General features: G+C 36.5%; 2 protein-coding genes across 2 annotated transcripts in view; both read right to left on the bottom strand.

The window, feature by feature from the left end:
• Positions 1 to 26177, bottom strand: part of col13a1 (collagen, type XIII, alpha 1) — a 94442-nt gene that overhangs the window by 67033 nt on the left and 1232 nt on the right. Inside the window, exons 2-9 of the mRNA XM_056470953.1 lie at positions 22581 to 22631; positions 18977 to 19012; positions 18426 to 18452; positions 18085 to 18111; positions 10918 to 10944; positions 10770 to 10796; positions 10601 to 10627; positions 4250 to 4315 (exon numbers count right to left, since the gene is read on the bottom strand). Coding sequence (XP_056326928.1) covers positions 4250 to 4315; positions 10601 to 10627; positions 10770 to 10796; positions 10918 to 10944; positions 18085 to 18111; positions 18426 to 18452; positions 18977 to 19012; positions 22581 to 22631 — 288 coding nt within the window. The remainder of the gene's footprint in view (positions 1 to 4249; positions 4316 to 10600; positions 10628 to 10769; positions 10797 to 10917; positions 10945 to 18084; positions 18112 to 18425; positions 18453 to 18976; positions 19013 to 22580; positions 22632 to 26177) is intronic.
• Positions 24778 to 26177, bottom strand: part of LOC130239328 (collagen alpha-1(XIII) chain-like) — a 43397-nt gene continuing 41997 nt past the window's right edge. The window contains exons 12-13 of the mRNA XM_056470433.1: positions 24972 to 25049; positions 24778 to 24882 (exon numbers count right to left, since the gene is read on the bottom strand). Of these exons, the coding sequence (XP_056326408.1) occupies positions 24778 to 24882; positions 24972 to 25049 (183 nt within the window). The remainder of the gene's footprint in view (positions 24883 to 24971; positions 25050 to 26177) is intronic.

A 26177-nucleotide genomic window follows, 5' to 3' on the forward strand; every position in this document is an offset into this window, starting at 1 on the left:
TTGTATGCTCCTGAGAGAACTCCATGTAGTATTTTTTTTTTAATTCCTAGTCATCTGTATTGTGACAGCCTTTGACATAAACAACAAAATACGTTATAAGATCTTTTTCCTCAATTTAATTAAAATACAATAAGCCGTTTGATTCAAATATGCATTGTGATTTTCTGCAATTAGATGGAGCTTTACTTTATGTTCTCTATCCTACACTCTCAGAAATAAAGGTACGCGAGCTGTCACTGGGGTGGTACCTTTTCAAAAGGTACACATTTCTACCTAAAAGGTCCATTTTAATACCTCAAGGGTACATATAGTACCTAAAAAGTGCAAAAAGGTTCCTCTTAAAATCTGAGGGTACTAATATATACTTTTGAGGTACCAATATGGATCCTTTAAGTACAAATGTGTACCTTTTGAAAAGGTACCACCCCAGTGACAGCTTGCGTACCTTTATTTCTGAGAGTGTACTAACACACTTTACAATCACAACCTGCAAATTGAAAACTAGATAACCTAGATCAGGGATTCTCAACCAGTGGGCCTCAGCAATCCTGCAGGTTGGCCACGAGCTTAAAATTACTTAATTATTGTACTATAATTATTTGATTTTTATTATTAAATATGTTTTATGTAAAAATGACTGGTGTAATGGCATTTTGCCATTTTCTGTTATTGATTACTACAGACTCGGTGCAAAAAGAGCCTCACTGTAAAATACAGACTTAACCGTGGCTGCACTTCCAACCGCTGCACGTCAACTAGGATTACAGGTTCATTTATTAAAGAAAAGGCCCAAATACTCTGCAGTTGTAAAAAATCCCTGAAGAATTCAGTACCTTTGAATCTGTGTGTTTTAAAAAATAAATTAAATATATATTATTATATATTCTATATTTAATTTATATTTTTATATTGATGTTTTGGGTTTTTAATGCTGTAGAAAAATAAGATAATACTAGTATAAATGTTTTAAATGTTTTGCAAATTAATAAAGGTTTAAAACCTCTACATTTTCTCTAGACAATCAGTTTAAGAAAACATGTCAGATGTGGGCCTTCAAAAAATTTTAGGAGTTGGAGGTGGGCCCCGAAGTGAAAAAGGTTGAGAACCCCTGACCTATTATCATCTCCTGGCCTGTATTAAAACAAGTGGAGACCTTCACTGCACAAAGAGACTAAACAAAATCATCTACAGGAAAGTGTCCAGTATTTACACAGCAAGAGTCATGTGAAAATAGGAAATAAGGCTGGACTAAACAATATCCTGCTAATCCTGAGAAGAGAACCATCAGGAGATTTCTGCTGTGTAATTAATTTTTAAATAGTCTGTTTTCAACATTAGAGAGGCTTAGTCTGCACACTGAGAATTTGGTGTATGTTAGAATAATAACTTCAGTACCGTTAACAGCCTTTATTCCACTATAGACAGAAAATTAAGACCTCCTACATGCTGGCAATCATGTAAATGACTGATTAACCACAAATTGAGCAGATACCGTGACAAAGGAAACCAATTCTTTAACAATGTCTCTGTTCAGTAGCAAAGTCTGAAGCCCAGAGAAATCCGGAACACATTCATCAGTTTCAGATCCATATTTTATCCATTTATTTCTTGACAGGATATGTCCAGATTTGATTTATGAGGCCAGATGTAGATCCATTAAATAGAGACATTCCATGATCTCTATCCAATGCACAGACCCGACCCAGCCAATCAAATGCAAACTTTGTTCTCTAATTCTGCAAATGTCTACAGTCTGGACCATTGTCTCCAAACATGGTACTCTAAATTGGTGCACACATTCACACCTGTAGAAATAAGATAGAGGACGAGTGCCAACCATGGTCAACCAGTGCCAAAGGCATATCCTGAATGGGGTAGTAGAAACAGATACCCTTTAAAAAGGATCAAGTAAAGACTGAAATCTCACTGAATGGAAGACTCACTCTGCCAACAAAGCTTTTTTTAACTGACATTGTGTGGATCATTTTTCTAAAACCATGCTCTCTGACAAACACATACACTATTACTGTCAATTAATAAACACTATAGGAAATGACTTGTTGTGTAGCGTTTTCTCTGGACAAAAGATTAGTCAAGCTGAATGCAAGACTTTTATTATTTTTGTCTCCTAAGAAAGACTCTCAGTTACTCTACATAATTGTATACAGTTGAAGTCAGAATTATTAGCCCCCCTTAGATTTTTTTTTCTTTTTTAATATTTCCCAAATGATGTTTTACAGAGCAAGGAAATTTTCACAGTATGTCTGATAATATTTTTTCTTCTGGAGAAAGTCTTATTTGTTTTATTTCGGCTAAAATAAAAGCAGTTTTTATTTTTTTTAAATTTTTTATTATTTTAAACTATTTTAAAGTCAAAATTTTCAGCCCCTTTAAGCAATTTTTTTCAACTGTCAACAGAACAAACCATCATTATATAATAACTTGCTTAATTACCCTAACCTGCCTAGTTAACCTAATTAACCTAGCTAAGCTTTTAATTGTCACTTTAAGCTGTATAGAAGTGTCTTGAAAAATATCTAGTCAAATATTATTTACTGTCATCATGGCAAAGATAAAATAATTTAGTTTCTAGAAATGAATTATTAAAACTATTATGTTTAGAAATGTGTTGGAAAAATCTTCTCTCCATTAAACAGAAATTGGGGAAAAAATAAACAGAGGGCTAATAATTCTGACTTCAACTGTATGTTTACATTAATGGAACTTTTAATTAGTAAAATAAAACAATACTTCAGAGCATTAATTAATCTAGCTTAGGTATTACACTGATACCCCACAAGAAACTAATACCAAACCCAACCTAATTGCTAATGTAGGTATATTATATTATATTATATTATATTATATTATATTATATTATATTATATTATATTATATTATATTATATTATATTATATTATATTATATTATATTATATTATATTATATTATATTAAATTGAATTATATTACATTATATTATATTATATTATATTATATTATATTATATTATATTATATTATATTAAATACAATTTATTTTTATTTAATTTAATTATATTTATTATATATTAAGTATTTTATTTGGTTTAAATACTAGTTAATTTATTTAATAATTTTATTCAAGTATTAGTTACTTGATACTATTTTTGTATGTATACTGTAAGCAGGAATCGTTAAGATGCATATTAATATACAGAATATTAATATTAAGCTATACCTGTTTATTTTAACAAACTGAACTATTGTAAATGAATGTTCAACTCAGCTAACCCCCCACTCAATACACCCCCCACACTCCTCTAACTTATACTCCTCACAATCACTGCACTATTTAACATTTGCACATTTAAAGTTTGCACATATTCATTGCACTGATTCATTTACTTGAACTGTACATACCCACAGCACATGGACATTTGTAATTTGTAATTATGTTTATCTATCTGCCACTCCTGATTATTAATAGCATCCTGTACATATATTCATTTATGCAAATCTCTGTTCATAGCTAATACAACCTGTATATAATGTTGATAGTACATCCATCTGTAAATATCACCATAGTTTTTCTATAACTGCACTTTATAACTTATACCTGTATCCTGCACTTGCTGCTATTGCACTGCTGGTTAGACCTAAACTGCATTTCGTTGCCTTGTACTTGTACATGTGTAATGACAATAAAGTTGAATCTAATCTAATCTAATCTAATCTAATCTAACAGACATTGCCAAAAAATCCAATTCTGACTTAGCATATAAAAGAATATTTTCTGAACAAGAAATATTCTGACTCTATTTAGATGACTTTCTGTCAGCTCAAAAAAACCTGAACGATCACTAAATTTTCCCAACGTTATCACAGGACTAGGCTTACTGTACAAGGACAATCCGTTATGTATTAGAACATTTTATTGAGATAACGTGTAGTTAAAACAGATGGACAATGTCTAGAAAGCCAGCAAGGGCTTGACAGAATTCTTGCTGTGGGGTAGATTTTATTGGCCTATAAATTTTGTGAATTGGACATTATTTTGGAACAAAAGTGTATTTCAAGTAGACTATATCATACAGTACCAAGGCAATAAAAGTACTGTCTATGATCATTTAAATCTGACTATTTTTCTAGAACATAATCACTGTCAATGTCCTCAACTGTTCGGTGCCAGAGGAAGACTAACAGGCAGTCGGTGGACAAAGGTTGGCATCCGTATAGGGAAGGGATGAGAGGGTGGCAGAGAGAGATGTACCTTGAGGTGCTTTAGGATTAGAGGGCTTATTGAGGGCATTTTGCGGACGGTGAAGGGCAGCATCTGCTGAGGTCGCAAAGCACGAAAACCACCAGGCCAACAAGTTCACCGGGAGGCCAAAGATAGGAAAGGAGGGGAAAGGAAAAAAACAGAAAAACAAGTGAAAACGAGAGTGAGGAACAGGCAAGGGAGAGAAAGAGAAAGAAAAGAGAGAGATGAAGAAGAAGGTCAGATGAAGGCAAAAGAACTCAGCATCACTTAATAGTCAAGGGCCATCAAAATGGAGTGCTGCAGGTAAATAAATTCGATAACACAAAATTTGATAACACAGATAATATAATAATCACTTCCATTTTTTTTACAATCTATACTATGTTTTAAAATCACTGGTAATTGATTATTAAAATGTTTATATATCAAACATGATCATTATAAATGATAATGTTTCTATCTCAACCTCCACTGTGACGGCACCTTTGACTTTTCCGCAATGCTGTGCAGATCAGGCTTGATTCAGTCTTGCCACAAAGAGAGTTTCGCAACAGACTTACTGTGGCCTGTCCTCCAGCTGAGGCGTTGACAATGCGCCGTTTCTGTTGAGATCAGCAGCATTGCAAAGTACAGATTGAAGGGTTATTGACCCGCAGATATACCATCAATTATTCATATTACTCTTAATACAACTTGCCCTCTTGGGAGTTGTTTGTACTTTATTTCAATGGATTACACTAACAAGCTTTATTAAAAAATATTCTATTTATTTAATTGACTGTATAGACCATTGTGAGGAATGTAAACAAAAACAATGGCCCCAATGTATTTCCTGTTTACAATTTTAATTTTTATAGCTTCCGAGAATCCAGAAAGAGACACATATTGATAATGTTATGATAGCTGTTTTAACACTATGTTATGATTGTATTGCCTCTTGTTACAGTGACCAATGACATGACAACATTAAAATGGTCTATATATATATATATACACTAATATTTGTATGTTTTTTTTATCAAGACTGTATTTATCTGATCAAACATACAGTAAAAACAGACAAAACCAGTTTTGGTATGTTGTCAAATTATAAATTTTTTTTAAAAATTTTGATGCAAATCACAAATCATTATAATTTGGTTAAATATTTCTTCTTATTATGAATATTTTAAACAGCTGCTACTAAAACTAACAATGTTCAGAGGTGCGTTTCCCAAACAACAACATAACTCGCAACTGAACTATTATATTATGAATATTACGAAGATTAGGAAAAGAATGATGTAGTGACGAGTGTTTCCCAAAACCGTAGTTTCTCTGTCACAGATCCATCATTTGTACCACGTTAGTTATAACGTAAAACGCCCATAATGATGCTCTAAACAGGGTGGATTAACTACTTCTTCAGAGAAGAACCCCATCATTTCTTTGTGCAAATTATATTGTTTTAAATGCACACACATTTAAAAAAATATCCAATATTAGTTTTGGTAAAAACATGCACTCGTTTTCCATTTTAATTGAAATATATGTAAATGGCACATATAGAGACTGTGTTTCCTTTACAAATAATATTGAGAACATTACATAATCTATTCTAAAACATAAAATCACTTACAAAACACATATTCTAATATCATATATAAATCATATATAAATAATGAGGCTATTTATTAAGAAATGAAATGTAATATTTATTATTTTTTAGGACATAAAAAAATCCTACTATAATAATAAAAATAATAATACTACTAATGATTGCTATTATTATTATTATTATTATTATTATTATTATTATTATTATTGGGGCGACGCAGTGACGCAGTAGGTAGTGCTGTCCCCTCACAGCAAGAAGGTTGCTGGTTCGAGCCTCGGCTGGATCAGTTGGCGTTTCTGTGTGGAGTTTGCATGTTCTCCCTGCGTTCGCGTGGGTTTCCTCCGGGTAAACCAACGCAAATATGCTATGTTTTTATGTCTCACTAAATTTCAGAGTAATAAAAGAAATACAAACACGCAAAGAAGGCAAGTTTTTTTTTTTTTCATGTGAAAGTTTTTCCACCAGATTTACAAGTATGCTGCATTATGTTAAGGTACTCTGTGCAAAATGAAGCCAATCAAAATACAAAAGACACATGCTATTTATTGATTTAACATATTTGGAATACATTTGGATGCGTTTTTGATGTCATATAAAGTTACAGTTGCATAGTGTACCTTAAAATTATATACCACAACCGTAAAAGTTCATTGAGATGGCCTAAGAGAAAGCAGGAAAACAGCTGTGTGTTAAAATGTGTGATTATAAATTCACATAGTGTGTTCAATCAGTTATAATAACAGGCACCTCTCTGCACCTCCAACAGAGCACAGCTATGTCTCTCTTTGCAGCAGGACTGTAACACACACAGCACGGTATTAGGGATGAGGAACGGGGGAACAACCCACAAACCTTCAACATCAGAGCCTGACTGGAGCGCAAAGCTGCCAGTGTTTTCATTTGGAGACCCTGGTTAAAACGGCCCGACATACAAATACACATGGATACATGAACACACAGATATGTATGAGATTTAATTGCCTATTTTGTTCCATCATTGCAGGGTATACTGTTTCCATTCAATCTAGCAAATCAACCTTTGTTTTTAACCTTCAACTGTAAAAAGTAATTAGTGGACTTTTCTCTAAAGAAACACTCCAATATTTGTGGAAATAGGCTAATTTTACAAGTCATCTAGAGTTTAAGCAGTTGCGTTTTACCATTTATTTAGCTGATCTCTGTGTTTGGTGGGATAACTTTTAGCTTAGCTTAGCATAAGTCATTGAATTGGATTAGACCATTAGCATCTTGCTCAAAGATTAAAAAAAAGTTTTAAATACATTTCCTGCTTAATTCTATACTCTTTGTGTACTAAACTGATAGAAAATGATAATGATGCTAAGCTGATGCTTCTAGAAACTATGCTCTCATTTCGGCCTAGAAAATGGCCACTTTTCATTTTCACTTTTCACTGTCTTAGTACACAGTTTAACTACAGAAGAGTAAAGCTTTAAATAGGAAAATTATGAAGTTGCTTTGCTCATTTTAAAAGTGAGATGCTAATAATCTGACTGAATTATCTATGCTAAGCCAAAAGTGTTCCTCCTGAGTTTGGCTGAATGGATAAAAAAATAGTAAAACTAAACTGTTTATCTCAAGAGTAGTTGTAAAACAACAAAACAAAACAAAAAAAAAAACTGGACTGTTGCATTAAAAATAACGGAGAAACTGTTGCTTTTAAAGCAATTAGACTTGCTTTAGTGAGTAAACCTGTTATTAAAATTATTAAGCACTGTGTGTACATAATTATAAAAATTAAGACAACTTAACTGTTTTAAGTTGCTTTTTAAGTAAAGTAACTAATCACTTTTTACAGTACAACCCAAAAGACCACCCTAACGTGTAGTTTTCTAAATAGTTAACAGCCTCCCACATGGCCATGCCGACATGCATGAAAAACGCCTCTGTTTTGATGTGATATATGTATGATTTACTGATTAAACTTCCTTATGCACATTTAAAACAGTGAATAAATACAAAATTCTCAACTGTACTTGTCCTGTTGCTATTTCTGCTCTTTCTTTGTCAAGCCAAACATATTCCACAGAAATATCTACCGCCAAGACTATTTTTCTGCTGTAATATTGCGTGTTGTTTTTGAGATTACATAATTGATAAAATAGCTTCAAAAGGCCAAAATTGCTTTTAAGTAGTGCAGGGCTGTTACTGAATCCCCTATCCACCACATAAAAAACTTGGATGTCTTTAACAGAGAGCCTTATCAAATCCAATTCAGCAGGCTGTTGGTAGAAATTGCTTTGTTTACACGAAACTGTGATTTGCTCAAGAGAGATGTGATTAACTTTGAGGCCCTGCCTTGGCATGTGCTCATGTGCTACCTATCCGAGACTTCATCCAAGCTGTCAATCCAAGCTGTGCCTTTGCTTTTCCTCCAATTTCAATGTCTCTAATTTAACCACAAAACATGTTGTTCATGTCTTTTTAAGGGTAACACAAACCACTTTGACAAATAGAAGAACATCACGTAAACTGGAAAACACATGTTTGTGATTTCTCAGCATTAAAAACCAGATAACCTCTCTCTCACTCTCCTTCGGCTTATTTCCTTTTTCATCAGGGGCCACCACAGCAGAATGAACCGCCAATTACTCTTGCCGTTTCACCAGCAGATACCCTTCCTGCCACAACCTAACCTTAAGGCCCCGTTTACACTAATACGGTTTAGTTTTAAAACGGCATTTAGAATGAAACGATCCACGTCCACTCTGGTGTTTCACCTAGCATTTCTAAACAGCTCTCCGTCTACACTACACTGCTGAAAATGCACATCACGTGAGCACACACACACTCTGGTGTGCGCTGCAGCGTATACGCCTGTCTGAGCTCCAGGCAGTCAGCTGGTGCTTCGAGCACAAAACCCCAGCTGAGAGCTGTGCACGTCGGACGGTTCATCAAGAATCTACCGCTGGATATAATCTCACTATATTTGTTAAACGTGATATTTAATTCATCTTGTTGTCTATATCAACAACATATTCCCCGACTTTAGTCTTTTGTATCTATTACTTGTTCTCAGGGAACAAGTTTAGGCTGAGCGCAAAGATAAATTAATATATTAATTTATGCAACCACGTACACTGACTCTGCTCATTTGACGGATTGCTTGCCTTTGTTTCCATTAATGTATAAACTTATTATACATTATACTGTTATAATGGCCATTATTGATTATTAAAATCAATGTGTATGTTTTGTATTTTTCACTGAAAATGAAAGAAGCCAATTGCTCCGTTTTGTTATAAATATGCATACAGTGGAGATGACGGTCATATAAATATGTAGCTACATACAGCTACATGCTGTCTGTTAAGTTATCAAAATGAAAATAGGCAGTTCCTTATATCATGTTTTCATTTTATTGTTAAGATAATGTAGCCAGGACACTGTAAATGACTTTATAAAGTACACTATTTCCTTTGAAGATTTACCCGATGTATCCTCTGGGGTTTGTTTTTCAAATCAAACTTGCGAAGACTGAATTTACAAGGAAAGGATGCAAGACTGAACTTTGTGTAGGCTACTTAATACTGAGGAAAAAGCCCCAATCAGATAGGTGAATATCTGCAGCCATGCCTTTATTTTCAGATGTCTCAGTTTTCTCCATCCACACTGACATGGAGCAGCAGCATTTTAAAATGAAAACAGCCTCTTCACTGTTTCCAAAACGCTCCGTTTTCGGGCTTTAAAACTCCGGGGTAGTGTGGACGGAAGGCGTAACTTATGCGTTTTAAAACGAAAACGTATTAGTGTAAACGGGGCCTGAGAGTGCACTAAAAGAAGGAGTACACAGTGTGATTTTTGCTGTCAAACAAGCTTGTATGCAATTTGTTTTTCTGTTGCTCGAATTTGTGTGATGCTCGAATTGTTGATGCTCAAATGGTTCCAGCTTGTATCATGTGAGAGGAATTTATAAGCCAAGCCAATTAAGTTCCCAGTAAATTTTAAACATGGCAGAAAACTGTCAGCTTAAATGAATGAGGTATATGCGGTTAAACATCTGATCTGTTGATCTATCTGAAGTTGAGCAAATAAGACACACCAATTAGACAAACTCACTGAACAGCGAGTGCAGAATGATGTCACATATATGACAGGGTTGCCAAAGATAATAGTTGATAACAGAAAATAAGCTTTAGAATTCGAATTAGAATCCTGATTTCCCATTGCTGAAAAATAACCTGTATCCACAGTAAACAGTCATGTCTCTTATCAATATTATATTTCTCTATGAAAAAAAGAGAGTAAGAGAGTGGCTCTGAAAGCAATGAAAGTATCATCTTCATCTCTTCATGTTTTTGGTGCAGATTTTTATTAGATTGCTTCAGAATTTGCTGAGTCATGAAAATTGTCATATACCACTGTGTCTATTTGATTTTCACATTACCTCACTAGTGAAGCATAGACATACAATCATCTGACCATCAGAATTCACACCGTGTAAGCCTGTCCAAACATGTGCAACACCCTGTACTGGGAAACACCAACACGCTCTCCCATACACACATTTTATGTCCTGTTCACATACACAGCACGTCTTTGGACTGTGAGAAAAACTGCATTACCCAAAGAGAAATCCATGGGAACATGCAAAATCCACACAGAAAGGCCACCTGGCCCAGTCGGGACTCAAACCAGGAGCCTACTTGTTGTGGAGCGACCACCAAACAAGCCACTGGATAAACTTTGAATCGTATTTGGTGTTCAAGACAATTTATATTGAAAAAGTTCAATTATCTGCTCACCCTGTGAGTGTACTCTCCGCATGCACCCTAAAAAGAGAAAGAGAGAGAGCGAGAGAAAAAAGAGAGAGGAAACGGGAGAAAAAAATCGATCATGTACAGTTATCTTGGACCGTTTCATAAACTACAACACAATTAGATGCAATTTTAACGCATTTCATAAATAATTTACCTTCTCTCCTTTTGGACCAGGTTCACCCTGCAAAATAAGATTTGCACAAAAAACTGAAAATCCATCCAAAACATAATTCATGCATAACATTCCACTGCCATGTAAAAAAATCCTGTGACTACATTTTAATGTCAAAGCAAACACTTACTGGTACTCCTTTAGGACCACGAGGACCCTGGGAAAATAATCACAATTAAAATATAGTGGTGTTGCCGGATTGTCCATGATTAAACGTTCCTGTTTACAATCAACAATGGCAAACAGACCAGTCATAACAAGCACAAACACACACTAAAATATCCTTTATAAATTTATTCAGGAAAAAGACAAAACAGAATTATTGCTGTTTACTAAAAAAGGAGTTAACTTGCTAACTTCAAAAAAGTAATTAATTACTCATTTTTATTTATACATTTTCAATGACTAATTACAACCATTGATGTCATATTAGATTTCTTTTATAATTACAATGTCCTAAAAGTAATTAAATTTACATTTCATGGATCAGAATTACACAATGTCATCTACTGAGAAATCTAGCCTTTTTAGTATTTCTAAATAAACACAGAAATAAGAATTCAACAAATATAATTTCTATTTTGAATTGCAAAATGTCTGAATAAAAGAGCATTTGATTACTCTGCTACTCTGAATTGAGTAAACTGGACCTGCGGAAGGATGACCCACTAATCTGTGAAGTGCTCCATATTTTTTAACCAGCAGCTAGCTCTCTGCAACTCTCACATGGTCGCCCATTGAAGCTAAGCAGGGCTGTACCCGGTCAGTACCTGAATGGGAGACAACATGGGAAAGCTAGGTTGCTGCCAGAAGTATTGTTAGTGAGACCAGCAAGGGTGCTCAACCTGCAGTCAGTGTGGGTCCTAAAAAGAGTTGGAGTTTAACCCAAATTTGCCCATAGCCTCCTAACAATCCCTATCTCATAATTGGTTCATCACCAATCAGCTGGTGTGTGGTGTGCAGTTGGTGCAAAATGGCTGCTGTCACGTCATTGAGGTGGATACTGAGACACTGCTCGCTGCAGAGCCACTTGAGCTCCAGCGAGGAGGAGCTTGAGCTCTCGCTCCTCCTCCTATAAGCTGTTTTAATGCGTACACCCACCCCTAACCCCAACCCCCAGTGACATCACTCGTAGAAGAAGTGCAAGGAAGGAGGAGCTGGAGCTCATGCTCCCCCTTGCTGGAGCTCAGCTCTGCCCAAGTGGCTCTGCAGTGAGCACCACTTGGAGCACACTGGTGGTGGATGAGGAGATTCCCCCAAAAATGTGTGTAGGAGCCATACATTGTAAATTGGCGATTGGCCACAAGGTGTCAGTACCAGACTATATAACTGTGGCTTCACTGCATGGAAGAGAGCGTTGGTAGGAAGCACACAGTTTTTGACCGTAACTTAACGTGACGTGAAGTAACTCAACTCAACTTAAGGTAACAGAGAAGTGTGCATATAGATTAAGGAAAAGTGATGAAGTAATTCTGTTGATTGGAAAATAAAGACGTTTTTATTTGCATCTATTTTGCCTACGGACTCTGACTTTACGCGTTAAAAACTCGCTTACTCTACCAACAATAGCAGCAATTGGAAGCCGCTACAATGTGTAAAGTGATTTGAGTGTCTAGAAAAGCGCTATATGAATGTAAGCAATTATTATTATCGAGAAACAGAACCGTTGAATTTATTTGCAGTAAGCCAATTGTAATAAAACTAGCTAAAAATAAACAGTACCCTGTTACTTGACTTTTTCATTGAATAAGTAATCTAATTACTGTCGTGGGTTACTATATAATGACACAATTCAGGAGTTTGGAAGATTTATTGTAAACTTTTAAGCCCTGCTCACACTGTGAGATTTAAGCCGCGATTTTGTCATCTTAGACAAATTTGGGAAATCCTAAAATTCTTGAAATCCTAAGCTCAAATCTATGGTCTTTGATCGTAGGTTTGACATGTTCACAGACAGCCGGTTGATGCCTGTTGTGATCAGATTTTCCCTCCGATGAAGTTCTGGCAGTGTCAGAAGATTTCAGACACTTTCCTGCAGTGTGAAAACAGCTGCGATGAGCGTCAATCCAAGAATTAATAGGAGCTCAGAATTTGATGACGCGATTCATGCGACAATTCAAATGATCACGGGGAAATGTCAAAACAGTGTTTTTCTTCCTGGTTTTATTATTGAGACACACAGTGTGCAAAATTGCAGCTACAGATTGTTTACGTTTGCTGTGAGGAATCATTTCAGAACACGGGATAGTGAAAGTGTCATGGGTGGATGACGTCAAACTCCAGGGGAGTTTTCTTCCGTGTTTGGTGCATCTTCATTGTTGTTCAGTCTGACAGTAGCTGCGTCTCAAATGGCACACTATACACTATGCACTATGTACTTATGCACTGACACACCCAACAGCATAGTATATGTATGTAGTGTTATCCCAAATGGAGCACTAATGTTTATTTACTAAGCGGAAATTCAAACTGTTTCCTTGATGACGTTTGGCAGTTGCCAAATCAGTGAAATAAATGACCAAACTATCAAATAATACCTGCCATAAGTATAACCGCATTCACCACCGGGAGGCGCTGTAATCACTCTCATAGGAGAATTTTGCTTTCACCATCCAAAATAAATAAAGTTTATCCAACATGTGCGCCTGATAGCTCCGCCCCTTCTGCTACCTGAGCAAACCTGCGGTCGTTGAGTGCATGAAGTGTCCATCATTACACACTTCATATTACCGGTTGAATAAGTGCATCATCCGGGTAATTAAAGTGCACTTATTATTTTTAGAGTTTTCAGTGTGAACGCACTACTTACACTATTTATACTACAAAATGGCGTAGAATAGTGCATAAGTATGCGATTTGGGATTCAGCTATTATGACAGCTGAGATCTTACAGTGTGACAAGGGAGCCATGTTCGTGCAGTCTGACATGCTACAATCGTTCAGGATTACATATATATATATATATATATATATATATATATATATATATATATATATATATATATATATATATATATATATATATATAAATTACAGAGGGCACCATTAACTTTTTATTTTTTATTTTTTCATGATTGCTAACACACTAAAATGAAACTTTTCCCACAATTAAACCGTACACTCAAGGAGCAAAACACAAGGCTAGATCTGCACGACTGTAAGCACATTGTCAGCTTTATACTTTTTGCAAAACATTGAACACAGTGATATGCAAATCCCTAAATACACTTGGATGCTTTTGACACAGAAATCTTTCATGCAGAATTTCCTTGCAATTTCAAAGCAAAGGCCTTCAAATGAACACACACATGAACCATAGGTTAAACATAGCCATCAGGTGTGCACACACACTGCTGCAAAACTGTAGACACACCAATCAGCTGTAACCACAATAAAAAACCAATAGGTATAAACTATTAGTCTAAAATAAACATGTTTACAGAAGTATAGCTATAAATAGTAGTCTTCAATAAATATGCTAATATACATAAATATGCTATATATATCCTTGTAATAATAATAAATAAGCCAATGTTGCAGTATGGAAGAGGAAGCCTGAAAGTGAGGAAGATTGGTAAACAGGAGACAGGGGATGGACTTTTTTTTTACATTGAAATGTATTGATCACCAGAAAGCTGAATAAATAAGCTTCACATTGTTGTATGGTTTGTTATGATAGGGCAATATTTAGCTATCAGACTATCACTGTTTGGTGAATACAGTATCTTCATGTACTTTATAGCAATATCTCTCAAACCCTGATTATATCAGTAATAGTCAGTTAAAAATGATACAACTGTTTAAGATTGATTACAGCAGTGTGTAAATGAAGCAAACAGATTTATATTGAATGAGGCGTGTGTGTTCTGTACGGTGATAAAATTGTGTTTTGTTAAAGTGTTGTAAAGTTTTGGATTGAGTGTTTCATCTTGCAAAAGTTCTGATGTGTTCTGCTGTTTGTGTGTGTGTGGATGTGTAAATTGTGTGTAGTGTTTTGACAAAATGAGCCTTAATTTCAAAATTGTGCTTAAGCAATCAGAAAACACTGTAATAATAATAGCTCCTGTAAAATATATTTATTGAAGACTACTATTTTTAGATCAGAAAACACTGTAATATTTATAGCTCCTGTAAAACATATTTATTGAAGGCTACTATTTATAGATCAGAAAACACTGTAATATTTATAGCTCCTGTAAAATATATTTATTGAAGACTACTATTTATAGATCAGAAAAAAAACTGTAATATTTATAGCTCCTGTATAACATATTTTTGAAGACTACTATTTATAGCTATACTACTGTAATATAAAAAAATATTATATTAATAAAAATAAAATAAAAGTCCTCTGAAATCATGTAATGTAACATTCACAGCTAGACTAATTCCAATGAACTATGATATTTATCCCTGAAATACCAACAAATCACTTTCTGTAATACTAATAAATACTACTAAATATATATACTAAATATAGATAAAGTGAGGTGCATAATGAATCTTGAAAAAACTTCAAGATGAAGATGAAAAATCCAGCTTAGGGTGTATTTGCATACTTTGAGAGCTCAATGCGGCATATTGAAAAGCTCAGCAGAGGCCATTCAGCTCTGATGCTGTCTTATTAAGGTGTCATTTCAGAAAAGTTATTATATTTTATAGATTCTATAGATCCTTTTTTCACAATGCTATAAAAGAAAGACCATAGAAGTTATACTACTTTTCATAAAGGAGCGTGGAGCATAACGTAGCTGCCCATTGTCTTTCATCACATGAGAGAAAGCTCTGACTACATTTTTCAAGAGGAGCGAGCCAACCCAATGTCCTTGTTTTAATACCACAGGCGGCTAAAGTCAGACAGATTTTCACATAAAGTTACTTTTGACAAACCCCACTGAACGAGATGTGGGAAAGCGACCTCTCATCTCACACGTACGCACGCACACATGTGCTGCCGTTCAGTCACTCCACCCATAAATCAAACTACAAGAGTGTTGTTCTTGTGAATTATATGGCCATGCTTGCAGCCTAGATAAACATCACTGCAACAAGCCATCTCGAAAACAAATGGCTCTACTGGTGAGTTTTATGGACACTGACAAACGGTATTACATTAGTGTGTGCATTTAAACTAAAAGTGTTTAGATTGGAATTTTAACACTTCAATTAATACCAGTCATGGTTAAGCAAAGAGCTTAGAATCACCAAGAGCAACATTCAATAGAACGTTCCATTGCAACAGCAGTGCCCAGCTACAGCCCCACGATTCCACCATTTTGGAGTGTAAGCCATCGGCCGTCCATTGGATCTTAAGGCAGGCGTCTGCTTTGTTTCATATTTATTTATTTAAAAAGCACATTAAAGCTGAGATACAACCTGAAAGATGACAGTACAACACTTACCATCACAATCATCAGCAATTTTAATCGTTTATTTTACAGACTGAATGTTAATAGTTTAACTATACTAATTTACTTGGAACTGTCACTTTTATAGGTGAAATTACTTGAAATTACTTTAATTTAATAGTTTACGCACTGGCTTAATATAAATTAATACTGACACATTAAATTAACATGACTTTCAAAATGGTATGTTGATAACAGACTGACAGTACACTTTTTATTGCAGTATTATAGATGTTGCAAATTGAAGCCAACTTGTTCATTCCATGCCTAGAAATCTTGGTGCTGTCATTAAAAATCACGGAGGCCATACAAACTAGATAAAGAAGTTTTTGTTGTGGGGTGTACTCATTCTTGCATCACCCTAATTTAAGTAAAACTAAAAAAAAAATGGTAATTTAAGTTATTTTGTTAAACTTACTTTCACGAGATAAGTTAAACAGATATTATATTACAGTTTTTTTCTGATCTATAAATAGTAGTCTTCAATAAATATGTTTTACAGGAGTTATAAATATTACAGTGTTTTCTGATCTATAAATAGTAGTCTTCAATAAATATGTTTTACAGGAGCTATAATAATACAGTGTTTTCTGATCTAAAAATAGTAGTCTTTAATAAATATATTTTACAGGAGCTATAAATATTACAGTGTTTTCTGATTGCTTAAGCACAATTTTAAAATGAAGGCTCATTTTGTCAAAACACTACACACAATTTACACATCCACACACACACAAACAGCAGAACACATCAGAACTTTTGCAAGATGAAACACTTCATCCAAAACTTTACAACACTATAACAAAACACAATTTTAACACCATACAGAACACACACGCCTCATTCAATATAAATCTGTTTGCTTCATTTACACAATGCTGTAATCAATCTTAAACACTTGTATCATTTTAACTGACTATTACTGATATAATCAGGGTTTGAGAGATATTGCTATAAAGTACATGAAGATACTGTATTCACCAAACAGTGATAGTCTGATAGCTAATATTGCCCTATCCTAACAAACCATACAACAAATGTAAAGCTTATTTATTCAGCTTTCTGGTGATCAATACATTTCAATGTAAAAAAAAAGTCCATCCCCTGTCTCCTGATTACCAATCTTCCTCACTTTCGTGCTTCCTCTTCCATACTGCAACATTGGCTTTTTTATTGAAGATTAATATTTATAGCTCCTGTAAACAGACTAATAGTTTAAACCTATTGCTTTTTTAATTGTGGTTACAGCTGATTGGTGTGTCTACAGTTTTGCAGCAGTGTGTGCACACCTGATGGCTGTGTTTAACCTATGGTTCATGTGTGTGTTCGTTTGAAGGCCTTTGCTTTGAAATTGCAAGGAAATTCCATCATGAAAAATTTCTATATCAAAAGCATCCAAGTGTGTTTAGTGATTTGCATATCACTGTGTTTAATGTTTTGCAAAAAGTGTGAAGCTGACAATGTGCTTACAGTCGTGCAGATCTAGCCTTGTGTTTTGCTCCTTGAGTGTACGGTTTTGCTAATTGTGGGAAAAGCTTCATTTTAGTGAGTTAGCAATCATGAAAAACTGTAAACTTAGTCTTGTCAACATTTTGGAAATTGTTTTCTTTCATTGAGATATTGTTTAAAATGTTATGTATGAATATATAATACTTTAATTCATATTTAACTCAATATTTTTATTGATTCTGGCTATCGTTAGATCTCCGTGCTGTTGTTCTATTGGAATTTTCATTCCAAAATGGCCGCCGCATGACACTAGTTTCCCAAATAGCAACAGAGTGTTGCCACCTGGTGATTCTATGTTCTTTGGTTTTGGTTAAGGTGTTTTCTTAAAAGAAACGTCAAATGAAATTGTTTTTAACAACTGTAAAACTAGTAGGACTTACCATATCACCTTTTGGACCATTCTGTCCCTGTAAGTTTTCAAAACAATAAATAAATAAATAGAGCAGAGGTGAAATAGAGAAAAAATTCTTTACACTTTTACAGTAGGTAGCGGAAATTAATTTCACTCAATGTACACATTTCATTATTGATTTCATGTTGTCACAACTGGCGACAATAATGAATTTATTACAATAATTGGCATAATTATTATTACCATAATTATCAAAATGGCCGTCAATTATCAATTACTGCTAAATAATTTGGTACAAGGGTTCAGAGGTTCCAAACCTGCGCGATTGGTAATTATTCAAACATTTACAAGGAATGAAGAAAAACTCACGGGTTTCCCGTCCAAACCGATGGGGCCCTGAAGAAAAGGGGGGAAACAGCAGATTGGCAACATTGTGGAGGCACAAAACAGCTTTAATTCTCTAGTCTAGACAAGCGTGCTAATATGACAATGTTTATGGAAGAAAAAGAGGTATTTCCTTAAGAGTCAGGTCATGGCAGAGGTCAAGTGCAAAAGATTTACTAGAAACACTGAAGGTATTTCTGAAGTCACTGTTCTCTATGTGTCCAGCAGATCAGTGCTCATGGCTGGTAATATACACCTGAAAAGACCCTTTAACATCTAGAGCTCTCAGACAGCCCATAGAAAGGATCTTGGGACGTTTATGCATATTACAGTGCATGTACAGTTTCACATTATCCAACTTATAGAATCCCAGCTGCACATTTCTACAGTTTTTTATTCTCACATCCTTAAGTCATTTCCTTGTGAATCTTTTAAATTGGGGGCCAGATAACCAGTGGCTAATTGGCAGCTTTTATAAACTCACAAATAAAATCTTTACAAGTTGGTCTAGTTGGTTTCCGACAAAAGTGACTTACCGGAAAGCCTGGAAATCCTCTAGTACCGGGCTGTCCCTGAGGGGAGACAGAGAGAAAAAAAGAAGAGGAGTTATTTTCTATACGAAAAACATGAGGATTATGTGAACTCGATGAAAGGAGGTCTGTGTTGAGAGACGGAGTATTGTTCCTCCAAACTCAGTTGTGTCGTAATTGAGGTTGAAGGACAGGAGCCTTCCTGCTCTGTAGGAAGCACTTTGTGTGGGATGTGGAGACAAAGACAAATAAAGCTCTAAAAACTGTGGGACACCAACTGAAATTCAACACTGGAAAGAACAAACGTTAAAGAGTTGTCCTTATTTAATTTGTTAGCCTTGTCTTATTGGCTCTCACACATTGAATGAGTGAATGTCAGTAATGATTAGTGCTACATTCTCCTCTGAACAATACTACGTTTGCTTTCCTGAAAAAACTTTTGCTGCCCTTGGGAAAAGAGGAAGTCATTCAATATGCTTGGCAAAAAAAGGACTGTGTTGGAGCAACCTGAGAGAAAATTACAAGGAAGAGGTGAACGGAGCTAATGAAGGGGATTGTGTGTCTGGGTCTCAGGTAGTTATTGGAACTTGGTTGTTTTTTTCTGCCTTGGGAACCTAAAGGTCTGAAATTATGGAAGCAGCAGCATGTGCCCCACTGAAATTAGTCTGAAACAGGACTGACGACGTTCATTTCGTTGCCATGAAAATGTAATGAAAGCAATTTCAGTCCAATAAAAAGAATTCTTCCAAACCAAAAATACACTATGGTCTTAATACATAGCTTTTTCAGGACTGATAGAAAGACAATTTCCAGACTGTAATACAGTCATGCTATTAAAACCAGATTAAGTATATTATTTTCAATCATATTCTGGACAGAAACAATTTTATATGTATACCTTGAATAAAGATAAAGGTTTTCGACAATGAAATTCAGCATTGTTTACGAATCTACATAAACGTTTAAGGGGGAACTACTAAAGCCTAGTTCGCATTGCATGACTTTAAATATCGGCAGACTGATGTGCTGTTCACACTACATGACTTGATTTTGTGTCTTTTAATCGATGTGGAGTTCACACTATGTGACACTACGTAAATGATCTACAAGAGGGGGGGGGGGGGGGGGGGTCACACACACTAAATAATCTGACAAAAACTCGTTCCCCAACAGTTCAGTCAAGCTACCAAACCACAGCTAATTAAATTTTGTGGGAGGAGCTGTCAGAAAATTCTGAACACTATTGGCTGCTTGTGTGCTGACATCACTGACAGCATTTCAAGCTTTCAAGGGATCATTTAAAAACATCGTCAGTCAGCTGATGCATCAGCGGGTCAATCGCTCATCTGCAAAGTGGATAGATGTGGCTTTAACACCAGAACTACAGAGGCAGTCTATGAGTTTTTATTTTTTTAAAATTTAATAACTCTTTAAAATAAAATAACATATCTATAACACCCTGATGTTTCCTAAATATCTGTGTATTTATTTCTAACATTATTATTTTTTTAAATTAGAAAACAGTAAAAAACGGAGCATTTCTACCATTAATTGACTGCATGCATGTCTGCTACTTTTCGCTGTGACTTTAAATATGCATGCTTTTTTCCCTAGCAACCTCCTGCTAACATAAATATAACTTCTGATAGCAAAAACATAAATTTACTTGTATGTATCTTTATAATGTATCTTTCAAAACAGCATATTCTGTGCCGTGATAAAGCTCCTGTTGGAAAGTGAAAATGAAAGCGAGGCCCAGACCTTTGCATGTTCTAGTATCTTTACTACGTATTTATAGGCTGTATTACCAAAAAGATAAAATTTTTAGGGTAATGGTGTCATCAAATATGACGACAGACATTCAAAGCTTAATTTTAATATCTCAATAGAAGCTTTGAATGTAAATATGACGTGACAATATGACATCTTATGAGAATGGTCAGAATGAACGCTATGGTAATACTAATAGTTATAGTATTACTGTTAATATAGCCTACTCTCGTCTCCGTGTTAACCCAGAATGAAGCGAGTGCATCGATGCCCATTCTGGCCAATCACAGATATTTCTCTTGAGCTCCTGAGCACAATGGCTCACGCTGATATGGTCTCTCGTTGGCTGCAGCTCGTCACTACATCAGACCGCACGTGGAGTCGAGTCGGCCGACTGCTCTGGAATATTCAGCATGCCAGATATTGGATTTTTGTCTGCGAGGTGTCGGCGACACGTTAGCGAGCCTCTTTGATGCGTTCTTCAGTAGTTCACACATAAAGACTGCAGAGTGCCGAGTACCCCCAGATTTTCCTGATCACACCCCGATCTGTCGGCGAGCTCGTTAACTTCCAAATCGGGCTCAAATCAGGCTTAAAATCCTGTAGTGTGAACTAGGCTTAAGGAGAAAAAACTACTAAGGGGGAAAGTTCACTTTAGATAATTCATATTTTAAGGGAAGGTTGCCATGTTGACTTTACACATTAAATAAATAAAATGTATGTAATAAACTGACCTTTACTTTGCATAACCCTTACCCTAACCTGATCAGCCTGGACAATAACTGTAGATGTAATGACAACTCATTACATCATCTACAGATAGCTGTCTTCTCCCTAACTACCCCACTTTGGCATGAAAATTAAATGTCTACCTGCATGACTAAAGAAGTAATTTCCGCTGGCTTCTCCACACTTCTGCCTCAAATCAACCTCTTTGACCCCTTTGGAGGTGAGGACAAAGCCTACTCTTTTAGCTCACCTGCTAAAGACATTCCCTCTGAGGCAGCCCTGCAATGAAACTTCTCCCTGTCACCAGTTCTCTATCCCTGATGTCCACTCCTGACACCTTATTAGAGGTGATGGGTCAGAGGGAATAGAAAAGTGTATAATCAGCAAGCAGAAAACCATATGTCTGAACGGTCTGTTGACCCTGCCATAAGACTACATTGGGATGAATGTGGAAACCACAGAATGAAGTTTCGAACAGCATAATCAGCAAGGAAATTGTACCTCTGCTGGCATAACATTAGGCTTTTTACTTACTCAGTGGAATGTGTGGAAAGGGAAAGGGTGCCAGTTTGGGGACAAGCCCCATTTCGCCTGATGGCTGACCACTCATTAACAGATACAGCCCAATCGGCACGTATAATGTCTGGATTATAATGACAAGGGGTGGGATGTTTTCATTCCTACTTGCTAATGAAGATGAGATTGCAAATGGGTGTCATTATGTGGGAGTCACAGCCCCAAAATACTCTGATGAAGTGTAAGTGCTTCCATACAAGCTTTAGTGGGATTCCTGTCCTGTTCGTGCACATTAGAGATCAGGTCTTGATTAACAGAGATTCATTGGATTTGCTCCACATACAGTAGTAGTGTGTTGGATAACACTGATCCTGCTTATCTACCCCAAACTATATATTCATCAAGCTCACTTTGGGGAGGTCTGTAAGTCAAGTGCGGAAAGAAAAACAATAGAAGGACCCCTTGCCAGAAACTCTTGGAAAAGATTGAGGCCGAAAGCTGCTAAAATTTGCACCTCTGACCTGTATCTACTCTGGAGATCTGACATTAGGAAGAAATTATGAAGAGTTTTAGCAGTGACAGAGCAAACACTTACAGGAGGTCCTCGTGGGCCAATGATAGACAGACCTGGCTCTCCTGGTGCTCCCTACGGACAGATAGAGAGGTAGAAAGACAGTGAGGAGAAGAACTAAGAAAAAAGAGATAGAATGATATCCACTAAACTACACCTAGTGTACAAAGCCAAATGTATTAGTGAAAATATTGTATATGAAGAATAGTAAAACCCTTTCTGAAACACCCTGTAACATCTGTTTGACATAACTCTTTCGCTAAGCCGCCTAACTGAGAGCGCTTGCATGTGGCTCAGAGGTGAATGCAGTATTTTGGTCTGTAAGTAAAATGTCAGCAGACCTTGGTTCTCATTTCAGGGTTGTAGTTTACATCTTGACAGCGAGTTGAGCGGGTCAGAGAGCACTGCTGAGTAAACAACAAACGGCCCGGCGGACTGGTTATCTGGCGCAAACTAGGTGATTTGCACGGTGTTGGCCTGTCCGCAGAGCTGCACCAAACATCCAAGCAGAATCCCGCAACACTCTGTGGTCAGACAGGAAAGCTCTCGGGTTTCCAGCACTTTCCCTAATTAGCTCTCTCATGCGAAACTCTATCAGGAGGACACCTTTGATGACCTAGCCATCCATCAAATTGTGGACAGTTTTTAGTTTTTCTGGTTCAATGCCCACTTCATCGGGGTATTTGTTTTAGTGCTTTATTGAGTCACCTACAATCTGAAAGGGGTGATGTACGAGACTTTTTTTGGTTGTGGAAAAGGAAAGAACTCCTAAGCTTTGACTCTAAGGTTTATGGTTACCCACAGAATCGTGCAGAGATCTGTGCAACAGAACAACTGAAGATCTAAAGATATCCCTTTGAACGGGCTTACGTTACAAGGATTTGGCAGCCAGGAAGGGGTACTGGACAAAGAGTCCAAATATAATCAGCCAAAGCAGGAGAAATTCTGCTGATATTTAAGGACTGGGCTTACTGATGAATGATATGATCTTCAAAGATTTCATTTCATTCAGCAAGTAATCCTTTCTGTCTAAAGAATACATTGTCTCATGTTCTGCAGTTCTTGCAAAGTTCAACCAATCAATCATCAATGTGCCTTATTTTTGTTCAGCTTTGAGCTTTCCAACATAACCAGTTATGATTTGATTCAATTTATTTGCTTGAGCATTGACACACCAAGGCTGCCAGTTTTGAGAGCTAGCGTGCCCATTCATCCTAAGGGGATGTTTTGATATCCAGAAAAGTAAAGTTCTTAACCCAAAATTTCTTGGGTCAAGACATATCCTTGCTAGAAGGTACGATATGACTGCATTTAACATAAGGGTAAAAAAGTAATCCCCTGAAACAATAAGGGAAGCCCACTGTATATTCTGGATGAAAGTCTAGTGGGTTTTTCCAAGGTCGTATATTGTCTGCTTCTCTACTTGTCGGCCCAGTGGTCAAAACACTATTTATTTCCCTTCCAAATTCTTCGGAACCCTAGTGAATTGTTGGCAAGTGAGGGTAACCATCCAAAAGCTTCAATAATTTCTGTGATGGTGAAGGATAAGGAAACATGTTTCTCCTTACATTGCTTTTCAACCTCAAGACATATCATTCCAGCTTGATGAAGGGAGGCCGCAGAACTGCTGGCTTGTACAAACACAGAGATCAGCAGCCAAATGGGACTGGTTAAAAAACTGCTCAAACCACACTTGCCACAAAAGGAACTGAAGCTCAGTGCACTAACTCCAGTGCTCAGTCACACCAAGACTCAAAGACACATCCAGCGACTACACAAGATTTGGATAGTTTTGGATGTGTCCAGAAGTGGTCGGGTTTCGTAAGCTGCTCCATTCCAAACATCTCTTTGTCTAAAGTGGGGAGTCCTTAAAACTTCAGACCACTCAAGAATAAACACAGGTAATCCAAGCATTGTGGGAAACGTCATCCCAATGTGACCCCCAAGGTCTTTCAAAATAAAGCCTGAAGCCTTCTTGATATAAATCAAGGTACCTGCGCACTTTGCATGATGGGCTCGGGTTGTTCTCCCCTACCCCACCCACCCTCATCAACACAGCCACCCACAGTAAAGAGTGGTCAATTCTGCACATGCAGGCCTTATCCTGCACTTACCTTCTCCCCCAGGTTTCCCTTTAAGGCCCTGGTCAGTCACAGCAGACACAGTCACATGCACAGTGAGAAGGAGAGAGACAGAGAGAGGAACCAGGGTTAGAGAGGCTCTAAGAGGACACAGGCATGCAGCAGCCTGAGACGGAGTGTTTGTAGGTAGGAGGAATGGGACACACTGTTGTACTGGAGCATTTTGGGATGTTGTGGGGTGGAGACTACAAGGGAACGGAAGCATTGAAGTGTTACACTGCTGGCCTGTGGGAAGTAATGGATAGTAGATGAGGGGGCTGCTAACTTTTCTCACAGACAGAGTGGTCAGTGGAGGAGGTTGGAGGGGGGTAGGATAAGCCATGAAGGGGTGAAAAACGCTTCCTGTGAGAATCTGAAAGAGCACAATGTAGCTTTACACTGAGTGAATATGGAAAGCTCAGCTTGGGGCTCACAGTTTGAGTTGAACACTACTGAAACCTGCTTTTAGGTTGGGATTGTTTTTCAAGAGAAAGCATTAGGGTGAGGCTAAGAGTTTGCAACTATACAAGGGTCAAGAGTCTGGAATGTCTCCTTTGAGGACAATGTAGTTTTATCGGTGTGTTACTGAAAATCTTTAAGGAAGAACTGTTCCTACGCTCTAGAGAGGACATCTATACGACTGTGTATTTTGGTCGACCCTGATTTCTGTTGCAACACATCATGCATTGCTCTAATCTGAAAAAAAGGGCAATTCCAATGCACAAATCTTATGAATGAGAAGGTAAAGTAGAGCTTACAACTGTCTGTGGTTTCAAATCTTTTCTCTCATCTTGAAAACGTACGTATTGTCTCTCTGTGGATATATATACACACAATTTCTTCCAACACTCTCCTTAGGTTTGGCTGTAATTTTACCTTCTCAGCATGTAGACTGTAACTGATAAGAAAAAAAGTATATCTTGAGGCCTATTTCTATTTAAAGTTCAACAAGTAAAGCATTTTCACATGACTGAGCAGCCAAGACAAATTGAGTAAAAAGGAGAGGGAGGTTTTCATCAAACACAGCCAGAATGAACTCTTCAGGCCTTGTTCAAATGGGAGGGGAAATATTTCAGACTTCTCAGTCAGACATTTCTTAACCATCATTCTTAACCATCAACAGTGGAGATGAAGTGGAAATCATTTTCTGGCTGAACAAATAAGCTACAATTCTTGGTTTTTCATACAGTTGTGCTGAAAAGCTGAAAAGCTACATTTAAAATTTGGAAGAACTCCTTGTGAAACCTTGTGAAAGTGTACCTTCACAGTGCAAGCTAAAGTTAGTTAAACCTAATGAATGATAGTGTACACTGAATATGACATACTGTAGTAATTACCAATATAGGCTCATTCTGAAAGCGTAGCCAATATACGTTTCTGGAGATTGTGAATTATGTAGCCAGAGCTACGTAGGGCAGCATTTAATTTTTAACACAAAAGCTACGGACGGTTTGACGGCGTTCCTTTTTGCGCTTACCAGCTGATCGCTTACTCCGTATGG

Source organism: Danio aesculapii, chromosome 13 (assembly GCF_903798145.1).
Source record: "Danio aesculapii chromosome 13, fDanAes4.1, whole genome shotgun sequence".
Classification (NCBI taxonomy): domain Eukaryota; kingdom Metazoa; phylum Chordata; class Actinopteri; order Cypriniformes; family Danionidae; genus Danio; species Danio aesculapii.